Below are 15,771 nucleotides of genomic sequence, written 5' to 3' on the forward strand. Positions count from 1 at the left end.
ACTCAAGGTTCGCACAGCATGAAAGTGATGATTAGTTCACTTTAAATATGGACAGCTATTAATTCCAATAGGAACTGTAACCTCAGGGAAATGGAATACTTGCTGACAAATTGCACAGCTTATCAGCTATAAAATGCCTTGTTATAAGATTTTCCAAGTGAATGACCTTTAGTCCCCAATAAGGTCATTGTTTTATTCACAGTAGTCTTGCTATATCAAAGACATTACCAAGATTTTTCTAAAGAAAGCCTCCTAAAATGCCTGTTGCATCTATATACGGTACATAAATGACAAAAGCTGCTTGAATTGTAATATTTGATCTTAAGAACATCCAGCAAGTATAAAGACATGAAAAAAAGAGAAAAAACTAAAACTGTTGAACATGGTTGCACATCAAATACAGAAATGTCACACTCTGTTGGTTCAGCAAACTCTTTAAAGCTTCTTCCAAAGAACAGAGCTGCAAAGGAACATCAAACAGGAAAATACAAATACACATTATTTCTAAACACTTGACAGGTGCTTATGCATATATATTGTTAAAGCTAAATAAATATCGAAAATCATCAAGATAATGACAATCCAGGTCTTTGGGCTTTGCTTTAGATTCCTCAAAAACATTAAAGGGGTACTCCCGTGAAAACTTTATTTATTTATTTATTTTCAAATCAACTTGTGCCAGAAAGTTAAACAGATTTGTAAATCAGGTTAAAAGGAGGATTTGGAGTGGCTCTTTGTTCTCACCGTAACCAATAGCAACCCGGGCTACCCAAAAAAATCACCTATACCCAAGGTGAATGAAAATAGTACTAATTTACAAGAAAAAATTGGGGCTCAGGGTAAATGATGTGTGGACACAACTGGCTTGATATGTTAAATATTAATATTTATTATTAATTATAATAATAGATTTGTTTGTAAGACGTGGTAAGTACCGTGACTTACAGGGCCCTTGTAGAGCCACGGCATTGCCTACAAATAATATAGTATGGATAAAATTGCAAATAAAATAAAAATATACTATACATAAATATAAGATGTTATTTAAAATATGAAAGTCTTACTGAGACCAATCAAAAATTAAAAGATATCCAACGAATGGTCCTCTTTAGAGTTTGGACCTCCTTAGATGTTGGTAACTAATAGCAACCAATGGGGCTATTATGTATAGCAATATAACCACAGTCTAATAAGTCTTTTGGTGAATAGTTAAATAGGTCAGTATCCAGTTCATTAAAGCATGTCAATGTCCTGCAGCGCTGTTATATCACTTGGTAGCAGAGTTGTAATAATTGCCGGCAATTGTAACAGTTAGTAGAATGATACAGCTCACCGCCCCGGGACCGATGCTTGTCAGGATGCTGTTGCTCTTTGGGGATGCTGCGATCCCTCCTGCGGCTCTTGGGGATAGTTGGAGATACTGCGATCTCTCATGCACTCTCTCCTGTGCGCTTTGCTGGAACAGAGACCGTTGAATCTCTCACTGCTGGAGAGGACACTGCTGGGAGACTCTGCCGTCTCCTATGATAGAAGGGCCGTGACTTGCGGTGGGCTCCAAGTGTTGCAGCTCCATCGCTTCTGCGCAGAGTAGCGGTCGCGTCCTCGTGGCTACAAGGCGCGCGTACGTGGCTGGCAACTGACCGGGTAGGACACCTATCGATGCGGGAGTCACAGAGGGCTTGTGTGAATGGTCTCAATAGTCGTTTTGGGGGGCTGGACGCGTTTCAAGACTATACTCAGTCTTTTCCTCAGCAGCAATATAAATTATGTAGTACATACATAATTTATATTGCTGCTGAGGAAAAGACTGAGTATAGTCTTGAAACGCGTCCAGCCCCCCAAAACGACTATTGAGACCTTTCACACAAGCCCTCTGTGACTCCCGCATCGATAGGTGTCCTACCCGGTCAGTTGCCAGCCACGTACGCGCGCCTTGTAGCCACGAGGACGCGACCGCTACTCTGCGCAGAAGCGCTGGAGCTGCAACACTCGGAGCCCACCGCCAGTCACGGCCCTTCTATCATAGGAGACGGCAGAGTCTCCCAGCAGTGTCCTCTCCAGCAGTGAGAGATTCAACGGTCTCTGTTCCAGCAAAGCGCACAGGAGAGAGTGCAGGAGAGATCGCAGTATCTCCAACTATCCCCAAGAGCCGCAGGAGGGATCGCAGCATCCCCAAAGAGCAACAGCATCCTGACAAGCATCGGTCCCGGGGCGGTGAGCTGTATCATTCTACTAACTGTTACAATTGCCGGCAATTATTACAACTCTGCTACCAAGTGATATAACAGCGCTATATTGACATGCTTTAAAGAGTACCTGTCATCAACAAAAACTTTTAATATGTTGTTCATAATCATTAATGAAGAGATATTGTAATATATCTTCATTAAAAAATATTAATATTTATACCAGTTTTTTCATGTTATACTTTTGGCCACTAGGGGTCACTCTTCTATGCCTGGTCTACAGGCAGCTTCCTATGCTTTTCATAGTAAGTATACAGCTTTTAGGACTAATGCTGAAGGGCTCTGGTCCTTCCACAGGAAGTTCAGTACTCTCAGCTCACTGTGAGCTACAAGCCTGCACATGCCTCTCATATAACAGCCAGTCACCTCCCCCTCCCCCCTGCTCTGTGTTCTCCCTGCCCCTCACCACACGTTATCTTATACATTGTATTATCTCACTGCACTCCCTGCTCTGTGCCCCCCCCCCCCCCCCCCCGACATTCATCTTAATTACTGCCTCTGTAATTGCTCCCACTGCCCCTGGTTCTCAGCATTGACTTTTTAGTGCAGAGAGACAGGCTGCCATCCCTCCCCTGTACTTAGTCTGTATGCACACTGCACCAGGGTGCCTCCAGCTGTTGCAAAACTACAACTCCCAGCATGCCCTGACAGCTGTTGGCTGTCTGGGCATGCTGGGAGTTGTAGTTTTGCAACAGCTGGAGGTGCCCTGGTTGGGAAACACTTCTGCAGAGGGAGAGCAGCATCCAGGAAGACTGGCAGAAGCAGAATCCCAGCCAGGCTTCATGTGACATCATGCCTGCCAGGACCCGCCTCCTTCCACCCCTCAGAAAGACAGTGCTCCTGAGCTAATGAAGAGGGATAAAAAAAGGTTTTTCCACAGCGTTTTAAACCTCAATAAACACAGGGATAGGCATAGTTAGAGTAAGGGACAGATGGGAAGGGGGATCAGGGAAAGTTTAGATGATGACAGGTACTCTTTAATGAACTGGATATTGACCTATTTAACTATTCACCAAAAGACTTATTAGACTGTGGTTATATTGCTATACATAATAGCCCCATTGGTTGCTATTAGTTACCAATATCTAAGGAGGTCCAAACTCTAAAGAGGACCATTCGTTGGATATCTTTTAATTTTTTATTGGTCTCAGTAAGACTTTCATGTTTTAAATAACATCTTATATTTATGTATAGTATATTTTTATTTTATTTGCAATTTTATCCATACTATATTATTTGTAGGGAGTGCCGTGGCTCTACAAGGGCCCTGTAAGTCACGGTACTTAACACGTCTTACAAACAAATCGATTATTATAATTAATAATAAATATTAATATTAAACATATCAAGCCAGTTGTGTCCACACATCATTTACCCTGAGCCTCAATTTTTTCTTGTAGATTTGTAAATCACTTCTAATAAAAAAAAATCTTAATCCTTCCAGTACTTTTTAGGGGCTGTATACTTAAGAGAAATGCAAAAAAGAAATGCATTTCCTCTGATGTCGTGACCACAGTGCTCTCTGCTGACCTCTGCTGTCCATTTTAGGAACTGTCCAGAGCAGCATATGTTTGCTATGGGGATTTTCTCCTACTCTGGACAGTTCCTAAAATGGACAGCAGGGGTCAGCAGAGAGCACTGTGGTGCTGACATCAGAGGAAATGCATTTCTTTTTTGGATTTCTCTTTAGTATACAGCCCCTAAAAAGTACTGGAAGGATTAAGATTTTTTAATAGTAGTAATTTACAAATCTGTTTAACTTTCTGGCACCAGGTTGATTAAAAAAAAAAAAAAGTTTTCCATGGGAGTACCCCTTTAAAATGTCAGCATTTACTGTATCTCATAATGGAAATACGAAATCCCCCTTAGGCTGGGTTCATTCAAAATATTTTGGTCAGTATTTTTAGCCAAAACCAGGAATAGACTGAAAACTGTAATAGTAAGATTTGGACCTTTTTCAGTAGTTAAAAGGGCTAACAAAAAACTGACCACAATACTGTGTGTGAACCCAGGCTTTAAAGGGGGTACTCCTCTGCTCAGCATTTGGAACAAACTTTTTAAATAGAAGTAATTTACAAATCTGCTTAAAATTTTGGCACCAGTTGATTTTAAAAATGTTGTTTTCCACTGGAGTACCCCTTTAACAATAGCCTGTTCTTGGGAGAGAGTAAACATTTTTGCCCATATTAAGTGACCCCAATGGATCAGTACCACCCCAATGGATCAGTACCACCCCAATGGATCAGTACCACCACAATGGTTCAGTACCACCACAATAGTGGTCCGGCATAAAAATATAGTTTTATTGATCATATAGAATCACATTTCTGGAAAGAAGACTTACTCTGGCAAGCTGATCATTTCCTAGAACGGTTTGCAGGAGTAGAGGGAGCTGTGTGTCTAGATGGAGCTTGTGACACAGATCTGTCAGCTCATCTTTGTCCAGGTACCCAGTGCCAGTTGTGTCACAGCTGTTGAAAACCTCTTGAAGCTGGGACACATATTTGTTCTCTTCTCCCTGGTCCATCCCATAGCAAACTGTAAAATACATTCATTGCTGCTGATTATATATTATCTCAATAAGGAACCTACTTAACTACTTATGTGCAATCTAATGTTTAAGTGTTACCCTCATTTATATAAACTATATTTGGAATGTCGTCCAGAGGATGCCGACGTATTGATTGTAATAATAAAAAACATTCATTGGTGTTCTGTTTTTATTTGATTTACTTTACAGGCTTGGTAGTGGAAGCAGAATGATAGACTGGGGGCCTAGCGTTAGCTTGTAAAATGGGTCTTGCTGACCCCCCCCCCCCCCCCCTCCTCTTATTACCCTGGTACCCACCGCCACCAAGGGTACTGGCTCTCCCCTGTACCCCTGGTGGCAGTGGGCAATTCCTTTAAGTTGTGATGTCCGGCCTTCATGAATGGGCCTTCTTTTTGTAGCACATCCCATAGATGCAGTGTAGCAGGGGCATTATCCTGCTTCAGACATCATGAAGGAATTCCCTTGGTCTGCTGCAATGTTTTGGTAGGTGTCACAGTAACATCAACATAAATGCTAGAAGCCAAGGTTTCCCAGCAGAACATTGCATAGAGCACCATACTGTTTATGCCGGGTGGCTTTCTTTCCTTTTCCCCAGGTAATCCATACACACCAGGCTGCCTACACGATAACAAAAACAGGATTCATCAGACCAGGCCACCTTCTTCCATTAGCCCATGTTCCAGTTTTAAAGCCCATTGCAACTGCTTTAAGCTATAAACAGCAGTCCAGATGGGCACTACCAGTCTGCGGCTACACAGCTCTATACACAACAAGCTGTGATACATTGTGTGTACTGACTAGAGATGAGCGAACTTACAGTAAATTCGATTTGTCACGAACTTCGGTGGGCTGGAAAAGGTGGATACAGTCCTAGGAAAGAGTCTCCTAGGACTGTATCCACCTTTTCCAGCCCACCGGAGCACCTGAAAGCTGAACTACCGTATTTATCGGGGTATACCACGCACCGGCCTATAACACGCACCCTCATTTTACCAAGGATATTTGGGTAAAAAAAGTTTTTTACCCAAATATCCATGGTAAAATGAGGGTGCGTGTGTGCGCGTGTATACCCCGATACATCCCAGGGAAAGGCAGGGGGAGAGAGGCCTTGGCTGCCCGCTTCTCTCCCCCTGCCTTTCCTGGGGTCTAGAGCCCTGCTGCCGGCCCTTCTCTCCCACTAGCTATCGGTGCCGCTGCCAGTTCTGTCCCTCTGACTATCGGTGCGGGCGCCCCATTGCCGGCACCGATAGCCAGGGGGAGAGAAGCGGCGCCGACAGCCAGCGCCGCTGCCCCGTTGCCTCCCCCCATCCCTGGTGGCATAATTACCTGGGTCGGGTCCGCGCTGCTCCAGGCCTCCGGCGTGCGTCCCCTGCGTCGTTGCTATGCACGGCGCACTGACGTCATGCGCCTCGCCGTGCAGCGCATAGCAACGACGAAGGGGACGCACGCCGGAGGCCTACAGCAGCGCGGACCCGACCCAGGTAATTATGCCACCGGGGATGGGGGGAGGCAACGGGGCAGCAGCGCCGGCAACGGGTGCCGCTGCCCCTTCTCTCCCCCTGGCTATCGGCGCCGGTACCGATAGTCAGGGGGACAGAACGGGCAGCGGCGCCGATAGCCAGGGGGTGAGAAGGGCCGGCAGCAGGGCTCTAGACCCCAGGGAAGGCAGGGGGAGAGAAGCGGGCAGCGACGGCCTCTCTCCCCCTGCCTTTCCTGGGGCGGTATCGGCGTATAACACGCACATAGACTTTAGGCTAAAAAATTTTAGCCTAAAAAGTGCGTGTTATATGCAGGAAAAGTTATCAACTGCCGAGCCGAGAAGTTCGTGATGAATCAAATTTACTGTAAGTTCGCTCATCTCTAGTACTGACATTTCTATCACAGTCAATATTCGATTTTTTGTAATTATATGTAATTTTTGTTTATTACAGTATCTGCCATGTATTACAGTATCCGTAATTTCGGGTAACTTAGCTGCCCTGTGTGTGTATATGAGGGGCAGCACTATTTTTGGCTATTATATAACCTGTATATGGCATTTTTCAGCACATTTCTTCTCTGCAGGTTTTATCTCGAATTTGCAGTTTTCTTAGGGCTGGTGCTACTGTCATAAGATAATCAATGTTATTCAGTTTACCTGCCAACGGGTATAATGTTATAGTTTATCCTACATGCTAATCTTTAATGGCTCATTGAATGGTCCTCAACTCATGCATGGTCACTACAGGTTCGATAAATCCACAAAGAAAGAAACAAATGTAGTGGCATCGGTACCTGTGTGTATTCAGCTCCTCGAGATGGATGTGAAGTAGACAGGAAAAAAAAAGGGGATTTTGGGTGGAGCGCTTCTGCTTATAAAGAACAGGACTCAACAGCCGCGGTTGCACAGGACAAAAGGATTTATTGAATAGAAAATGATAGGATAACGCGTTTCGGCGCTAACAAGCGCCTTCCACAGAGATCACTACAGTGATGACAAATATAAGTGTGGAGGAAAGGAAAGAAAAGAACAGAACACTGTAGGGATCTCTGTGGACCTGAGGAAGGCGCTTGTTAGTGCCGAAACGCGTTTTCCTATCCTTTTATATTCAATAAATCCTTTTGTCCTGTGCAACCGCGGCTGTTGAGTCCTGTTCTTTGTAAGCAGAAGCGCTCCATCCAAAATCCCCTGTTTTTTCCTGTCTACTTCACATCCACATTTCCGTACCCTTGGAGATACGGAAGAGGGGAAAGTGAGCTGCACACTGCATAGATCCCACTCATCCTTCTCCCCGCAGAGGGTTTTTGTTTTGCTCTGCTTGAAATCACCCAGCGGACCACGACGAAACCCAAGACAAGGTGGCGAGTTGGGCCCCTTCGTTCCTCCTATCTACTAGAGAGCGCCCCTTCGTTTTTTACCTCTGCGAGATGGATAGTGTAGCAATCGGGGCAAATAACCAGACCGAATCAGCTGACGCCGGTGCTAGGACAATAGGAGACCCAGTCAATACAAGTATAGGATGAAAGAAAAACAGGCGTCCTGCACTCACTGTCAAAATTCTGATAATACGGCCCCCATCTCGGGCTGGTCAATCCGGCATGTCAGGCAGAGATAGTGTGGGGCGCTCAGAGGCGACTGCCGGCGGTTTCACCCACACAGGTGCGGAAGAAGTGCACCTGTGTGCTTGAAACCGCCGCCATTCACCTCTGAGCGCCCCACACTATCTCTGCCTGACATGCCGGATTGACCAGCCCGAGATGGGGGCCGTATTATCAGAATTTTGACAGTGAGTGCAGGACGCCTGTTTTTCTTTCGTCCTATACAGGTTAGATAAAGACAATTTCATAATTCACTGTGAATTAATCCTACTGAACACTGCAAAGGAAAAGGACTTCCATTCTCCCAAAATGTTCTCCCACTTCATTGTACAATACAGAATGTGTTCAGTATTTTTGCATCAATGCATTGACCCCCAGTTATCCTATGTAATCCATGAGAGTATCTAGTAGCAACTGATTAATTCTTACAGCGAGATAGGTGACTGCAGTATCTAGGGGCATTAACAGTGGGTACAAGCTGCAGATAATAGTCGGTACCCACTCAGATCCTAAACGTGCTCCATTTATCCACCCGTGACATTTGACACACATGTACTCTCAGGTCAGCAAGGGGCGGTGCTGGGTTATAAAAACATGGCTAATTTATTTCAAAAACAGCACAACACCTGTCCATAGGTTGTGTGTGGTATTGTATCTCTGCCCCATTCACTGCAATGGAGCAGAGCTACAATATCAGACTCATGTCTGGTGTGAAAAGAAGTAAACCCTTGCATTTCCACAGATTTTTTTTCTGCGTGAAACGTTAAAACAGTAGCACTGTATTGTACTGTCCCAGATTTTTGGTCCACAGTGGAATGTACACTTAAAAAAATATATTAACCCATTACACAGACAGTTCTTAAGTTTTCATTGGTCAGGGTCTCAGTGCTGAGACTCCCACCAATCACTAGATATAATCTGTAGATGTGTGCAGCTGTGCACTTCTTTCCCCTGCACACCACTCAATCGAACTCATAGCAGGAGATGAGCCCCATTGACATACAATGGAGTGAGTCAAGTCAGGAGAAGCACACAGCTACAAGCTTTTCTTGGAGATATATACACAGCTACAAGCTTTTCTCGGAGATATATACACAGCTACAAGCTTTTCTCGGAGATATATACACAGCTACAAGCTTTTCTCGGAGATATATACACAGCTCAAAAAAATAAAGGGAACACTTAAACAACACAATGTAACTCCAAGTCAATCACACTTCTGTGAAATCACACTGTCCACTCAGGAAGCAACACTGATTGACAATCAGTTTCACATGCTGTTGTGCAAATGGAACAGACAACAGGTGGAAATTATAGGCAATCAGCAAGACACCCCTAATAAAGGTTCTGCAGGTGGTGACCACAGAACACTTCTCAGTTCCTCTGCTTCCTGGCTGATGTTTTGGTCACTTTTGAATGCTGGCGGTGCTTTCACTCTAGTGGTAGCATGAGACAGAGTCTACAACCCACACAAGTGGCTCAGGTAGTGCAGCTCATCCAGGATCGCATATCTATGCGTGCTGTGGCAAGAAGGTTTTCTGTGTCTGTCAGCATAGTGTCCAGAGCATGGAGGCACTACCAGGAGACAGGCCAGTACATCAGGAGACGTGGAGGAGGCCGTAGGAGGGAAACAACCAAGCAGCAGGACCGCTACCTCCACCTTTGTGCAAGGAGAAGCACTGCCAGAGCCCTGCAAAATGACCTCCAGCATGCCACAAATGTGCATGTGTCCACTCAAACGGTCAGAAACAGACTCCATGAGGGCCTGACGTCCATAGGTGGGGGTTGTGCTTACAGCCCAATACCATGCAGGACGTTTGGCATTTGCTAGAGAACACCAAGATTGGCAAATTCGCCACTGGTGCCCTGTGCTCTTCATAGATGAAAGCAGGTTCACACTGAGCACATGTGACAGACGTGAAAGAGTTTGGAGATGCTGTGGAGAACATTCTGCTGCCTGCAACATCCTCCAGCATGACCGTTTTGGCGGTGGGTCAGTAATGGTGTGGGGTGGCATTTCTTTGGGGGGCCACACAGGCCTCCATGTGCTTGCCAGAGGTAGCCTGACTGCCATTAGGCACCGAGATGAGATCCTTAGACCCCTTGTGAGACCATATACTGGTGCGGTTGGCCTTGGGTAATCCTAATGCAAGACAATGCTAGACCTCATGTGGCTGGAGTGTGTCAGCAGTTCCTGCAAGAGGAAGGCATTGATGCTATGGACTGGCCCGCCCATTGCCCAGACCTGAATCCGATTGAGCACATCTGGGACATCATGTCTCGCTCCATCCACTAACATCACGTTGCACCACAGACTGTCCAGGAGTTGGTGGATGCTTTAGTCCAGGTCTAGGAGGACATCCCTCAGGAGACCATCCCCCACCTCATCAGGAGCATGCCCAGGCATTGTAGGGAGGTCATATGGGCACGTGGAGGCCACACACACTACTGAGCCTCATTTTGACTTGTTTTAAGGACATTACATAAAGTTGGATCAGCCTGTAATGTGGTTTTCCACTGTGATTTTGAGTGTGACTCCATATCCAGACCTCCATGGGTTGACAAATTTGATTTCCATTGATAATTTTTGTGTGATTTTGTTGTCAACACATTCAACTATGTAAACATGAAAGTATTTCATACGATTAGTTAATTAGTTTAAATCTAGGATGTGTTATCTTAGTGTTCCCTTTATTTTTTTGGGCAGTGTGTATATATCAGTGAGGATATCAGACCAACAAATCAAAACTTTTTACATCTATTTGACATTTCAAGATGTGTGTTTTTATTTTTTATGACAGCAACACTAATAGTGGTGTAAAAACCTTATGTAAATATGAATAAAAAAAATAAATATAATGTATATGTCTTTCAGCACATCATCATGACCTAAGGCTTGAGAAATTGTAGAGATTTACACGCTCCAAAGAGAACTGTGGTGTTAAGCAATGGGAATGTTTTTCTCTAAGATTCCACTCCTATTTCAAGTGAATGTTCACATTCTGTGTGCTGTGTCAGCACATTGTTGCCTAGTGCAATACCCAAAATTTATATAGTAGCGTAACAGAAAACCACTAACCTAATATGCTTTATTTTACAGAAAATAACTGGGGGTTGGGGAGGTTTAAAAATATCCTCTACCACTACATACACAAACTGGGACATTCCGAATTCATACAGCTACATAGTCATAAACACAGGAATTCTAAAACTTTGTTAACGGTTTAACCTGAAAACAAGGTCCTATATGTTTTTATATACACATTACATTCAATTTAATCTCTGCTATAACATTTTATAACATGGAAATAATAAGCACAGCATATAGCATATAATCTACTATAAACCACCTCACCTAATATACCCCAGCCACAGTATAGATCCACTACACAAGAGACACAGAAAAACACAGGGGGAAAAAGTTTATGAAATTAAACATTTCTAAGCATATATAGTATATGTGAACAAAACCTTATTGTGGATTTTGACATCCTTATTGTAGTCAATGGGTTTATATTGTAGTGTGTAGACAGGATTTCTACAAATCTCATCCATTTTGCTTCTACTGCAATATGCTGCCAATAACCACCCTATGTGAACATACACTTATATAAAAGTGTGATGAGGGTGCCATGAAAGGGCAGATGTTATTACCCTAGGGGCAGATGGCATTAACCCCTTGTGTTCGTGACGCCAGCGCGTGGTTATCCTCTACACCACCAGAGGTATGGCCTCTGGTTCCTGGGCCAGACGCGGGGTAAATAATCACTCCGATGCAAGGTTACAGAACAACAGCAGCTTCACTGAGGCAGACAGATGCTGTAATCTTTACAGCTCAGTTAGGCCCAAGGAGATGACCAGTGTCTTAGGAGACTTGGGGGCTTGCTGGGACTTGTAGTGGACTTTAACTTAATTATGCAATCCCACACTGACTTTAGCAGACTTGATAGACTTGACTATGACTGACTAGACTTCTCCCCTGTGGTTGCTTACCAGGTTTCGACTTTCACCTGAAGGGGTACACGTTCGATAGAAGCGTGGCTGCGTGGTTAGGCTTGTTCTCCCTCAGAACACCAGACACTCTCAGGTCTTGACTGTACTGCTCCTCAGAACAGAACTGAACAAGCTAGCACCGCCCTGGTATTTAAGAGAGCAATTTAGAGGACTCCCATAGGTCACCTACAAGTCACCTGGTCACTGACACCTTTCCTGGTTACATGACTTGGTAACAACATTTAAAGGCACATTAACATCAGAAAGACAAACTAATAAATAACATAAAGCACTGTTAACCATTCAGGGTCTGTAGAATGGAGGTGGACCCAGGGGGAACTGAAATAGAGTCCACCACACAGGACAGAAAAGGGTACAGGAGGGCAACTCCTGTACTGGGCCACCACAAACTCCCCCTCTTAAAAGAAGCCTTCCTCGGCGTATAGTCCTGAAGGCCACGCAATAACAGTAGTAAAGACAGTTCCTGGGGCATTTTTAGTGAATGTCCTTTACAGGGCTGGTGAACTGGGAAAGAGTACATACATGCTCAAACATTAGGGTATTTGAACTAGGGTGAGATGAACAACATTATGGATGAGTTCTCTTTGACTTTGCAACTGCTTTGTTGTAGGATGTTGCGGAGCGGGCTGCCTGAGGCTCTCTACCCTGATGCCTGTGCTGATGGGGCCCATCGGCTTATGCTTTTCCTTCCCATAACATTTAGTTATCAGTTAATTACCTTTTAGCAACACATGACAATATTACATATGTACACAATAGCTCTGCCACTTTCATGTGCTACTTACGACCCTCAGGTGATCTCTCTGGCCACAAGAGAACACTGTGCACAGTGGACAGTAAATAATAGACATTAGACATGACACATTTTGTGGACTGAATGTACATATGACTATTTTAGATACACAAAATATACTATGTATATTACTAACTATTGTATAGTCGCTACCCCCGACATGGCTCGACAACACAGGTAACTGGGTAAGGCTAGGTACCGAAGGAAGAGGCAGTAGCGTAGTCAACATAGCAGAAGGTCAAGGCAGGTAGCAGAGGTTCTTGTCAAAAAACGTAGCAAATATATAGGGCAAATACTATGTGCCAGGGATGTGCTTATATAAAACTTAGCTTTTAATTTATCAAAAATGCTAAAAAAGATTTTTGTGTTTAGTGATGTATAAATGATATTTGTTAGATCACTAGTATCATTGGTCTACACTGGCCTCTGCAGGGCCCAGCCAGTCCAGTGCGACCAATCACCCTAGGCGGCACTTGCACACCACAAGGTGATAATAGTTATAAACTATTATAACTATAACTATTATAGTTTATAACTATTATCACCTTGTGGTGTGCAAGTGCCGCCTAGGGTGATTGGTCGCACTGGACTGGCTGGGCCCTGCAGAGGCCAGTGTAGACCAATGATACTAGTGATCTAACAGATATAATTTATACATCACTAAACACAAAAATCTTTTTTAGCATTTTTGATAAATTAAAAGCTAAGTTTTATATAAGCACATCCCTGGCACATAGTATTTGCCCTATATATTTGTGATTATGCTGGATGAATAAGTTACATATTGGGGAAGACGTGGACCCCGTTGACCAACAACTACGTCTCTTTATACAAAAAACGTAGCAGGAAGGTCTGCATACATGGGTATGGCAACAGGCAATAGGAACGCTTTCTCACAGGCAATAGGCACTGAAGATCCGGCAGGGAAGTGTGGGAGGTGCAAACAACTTATAATGTGGGGTCAGGTGTATTCACTAATTAAATTTCATCAGGACTTGCAGCCTGAACGTCTGATCTTTAGATAGTTGCCAGTGTTGACCCATCATCAAGTAGAAAGGGGTCTTTCCAGTAGAATAGTGCATGGTATTGCTATAAATTACCAGCAACTCAGGTAGTAACCGGGGCAATTGGCGTGACACAGAGGCTGTTCGCAGCATATGGATGAAGACTTGATTGATCCGCTCACAGAGCCCGTTCCCTTGAGGGTGATAGGCAGTGGTTCTGAGTTTCTTGCAGTCATGGAATTGACAGAGCTCTTGAAATAGTTGGGCCTCAAAGGCCGTTCCTCGGTCAGTTAAGACAGACTCAGGACATCCAAGGGTTTGCACCCACTTAGAGTAGAACATCTGGGCAGCCGTCTTGGCTGTGAGATCTTGGTTGGGTCTGTCACTCTGGATGGAGTGGAGGGGTGCTCTGGTGTCCTTGCACCCATTCTTGGTTACATTACAGACAGAGCATTCACTGCACCATTTCTCAATATCACTCCGCATTCCAATCCAGTAGAATCTTCGCCGGACAGTGGCTTGGAGTCTTGTGGACTGCAAAGTGTCCCGACTGATCATGATATGCGTTGAGGACATTCACCGCATCTCTTCAGGGAGACCGTATCCAGAGAATTTCCGTACAACAGTCATTTGTGCACAAACAGTCGTTTCCTCAGTTGCCACAGACACTTCCCCTCGTAGTCACTATGGGCTCGGCGTAGACGGGTTGGTACCTTTTTTTGCCAGAAGGTAGTCCAACAGATCCCCCATGACTCGACTTTCATCTTTGACAGTCTTCCAGGTGTACAGGTCTTCTTTAACCTTTTTGGAACCACGAGGGCGGTAACAACATTCTGGTTCACAAACGCTTAGTAAAATGGGGGCATCTCCACATCTTCACACTCTTCTTTGACAGGTGGCTCTTCGCCGGGGGTCATCCGAGACAGTACATCGGCATTGACATGCGACTTTCCACTTCTGTAGTTGATAGTGAAGCTGTAATTAGCTAATCTGGAAGCCTATCGCTGTTCAAGGGTGCCCAATTTGGCAGTGTTCAGGTGGGCCAAAGGATTATTATCAGTGTAGACAGTAAATGGCATGTCAGCCAATAATCTTTGAACTTTTCTGTCACGGCCCATACCAGGGCGAGAAGTTGTAGTTTGAACAAACTGTAATTGGTATAGTTTTTCTCTGCCCCTCGCAGATTTCGACTAGCGTAGGCAATCACTCTCTCTTGTCCATCTTGAACTTGGGACAGGACCACTCCTAGACCTTCAAAACTAGCATCAGTATATAGCCGGAACGGCTGACTGTAGTCCGGATATGCCAAGATGGGTGGCTGTGTCAGCAGACGCTTGAGAGCTTGGAACGCTGTCCCTTGCTCTTCAGCCCAATCAATAGGTAGTCTTCCATTGTAATTCTCCTTCACCATTCCCCGTAGGAGAGCTGTAAGGGGTTCTGCAATTTGGGCGAAGTGTGGGATGAAACGGCGGTAGTAGCAGGCAAATCCCAGGAAGCTCCTGACATCCTTCACCGTGTAGACCAGTTCTTGACAGAATCACATCCGCCTCCTTCATGCCAGCTAGCATTTTCTTGACAGTCTGGTACATGCCAGGCACGGCCAGATGGTGTCTCTCTTTGATAGGCGGGCTGCCGACTGTCAGGATCCGATGCTTCTCAAAAGGTTGAGTGTTTACTGAAAGCTTCATGATACTTCTTGGCAACATTCATGACTCCATTGACCTGATCCCATGGGGTAGTGGCATCCCCAACCTGGAGTTGTGTCCACCAGGGTTCTGGAGGATTGGGACTGTATCCACCGATGACTTGGGCTGCACGCTGTTGTTGTTGCTGCTGCATTTTGGGCATTTTCTGTGTTTACCCAACAGAATTATGTGTTTCTGTAGAGTTTTCCTGAAATTTGCCCAGAAACCCCAGAGTTTACAGGAAGGTGTGATAAAGATAGTATACCATGTGACTATGTACACTGGAGGGAAATATTTCATAGCCGAGTATTGACACGGTCAGATGAATGCGACCACAGTTATGCAAACACAAGGAAAGGTTATCAGGATATATATGGGTAATGTTCGTCAATATTCGGCT

General features: G+C 44.6%; 1 protein-coding gene across 3 annotated transcripts in view; it reads right to left on the reverse strand.

Moving 5' to 3' along the window:
- Positions 1-15,771, reverse strand: part of NINL (ninein like) — a 138,260-nt gene that overhangs the window by 100,750 nt on the left and 21,739 nt on the right. For all 3 annotated transcript variants that reach the window (XM_056567553.1, XM_056567554.1, XM_056567560.1), the window contains one exon: positions 4,591-4,784. In XM_056567553.1, coding sequence (XP_056423528.1) covers positions 4,591-4,773 — 183 coding nt within the window. In that variant the 5' untranslated portion in view covers positions 4,774-4,784. Of the gene's footprint in view, positions 1-4,590; positions 4,785-15,771 lie in introns of those variants that run through there.

Source organism: Hyla sarda, chromosome 3 (genome assembly GCF_029499605.1).
Source record: "Hyla sarda isolate aHylSar1 chromosome 3, aHylSar1.hap1, whole genome shotgun sequence".
Taxonomy (NCBI): domain Eukaryota; kingdom Metazoa; phylum Chordata; class Amphibia; order Anura; family Hylidae; genus Hyla; species Hyla sarda.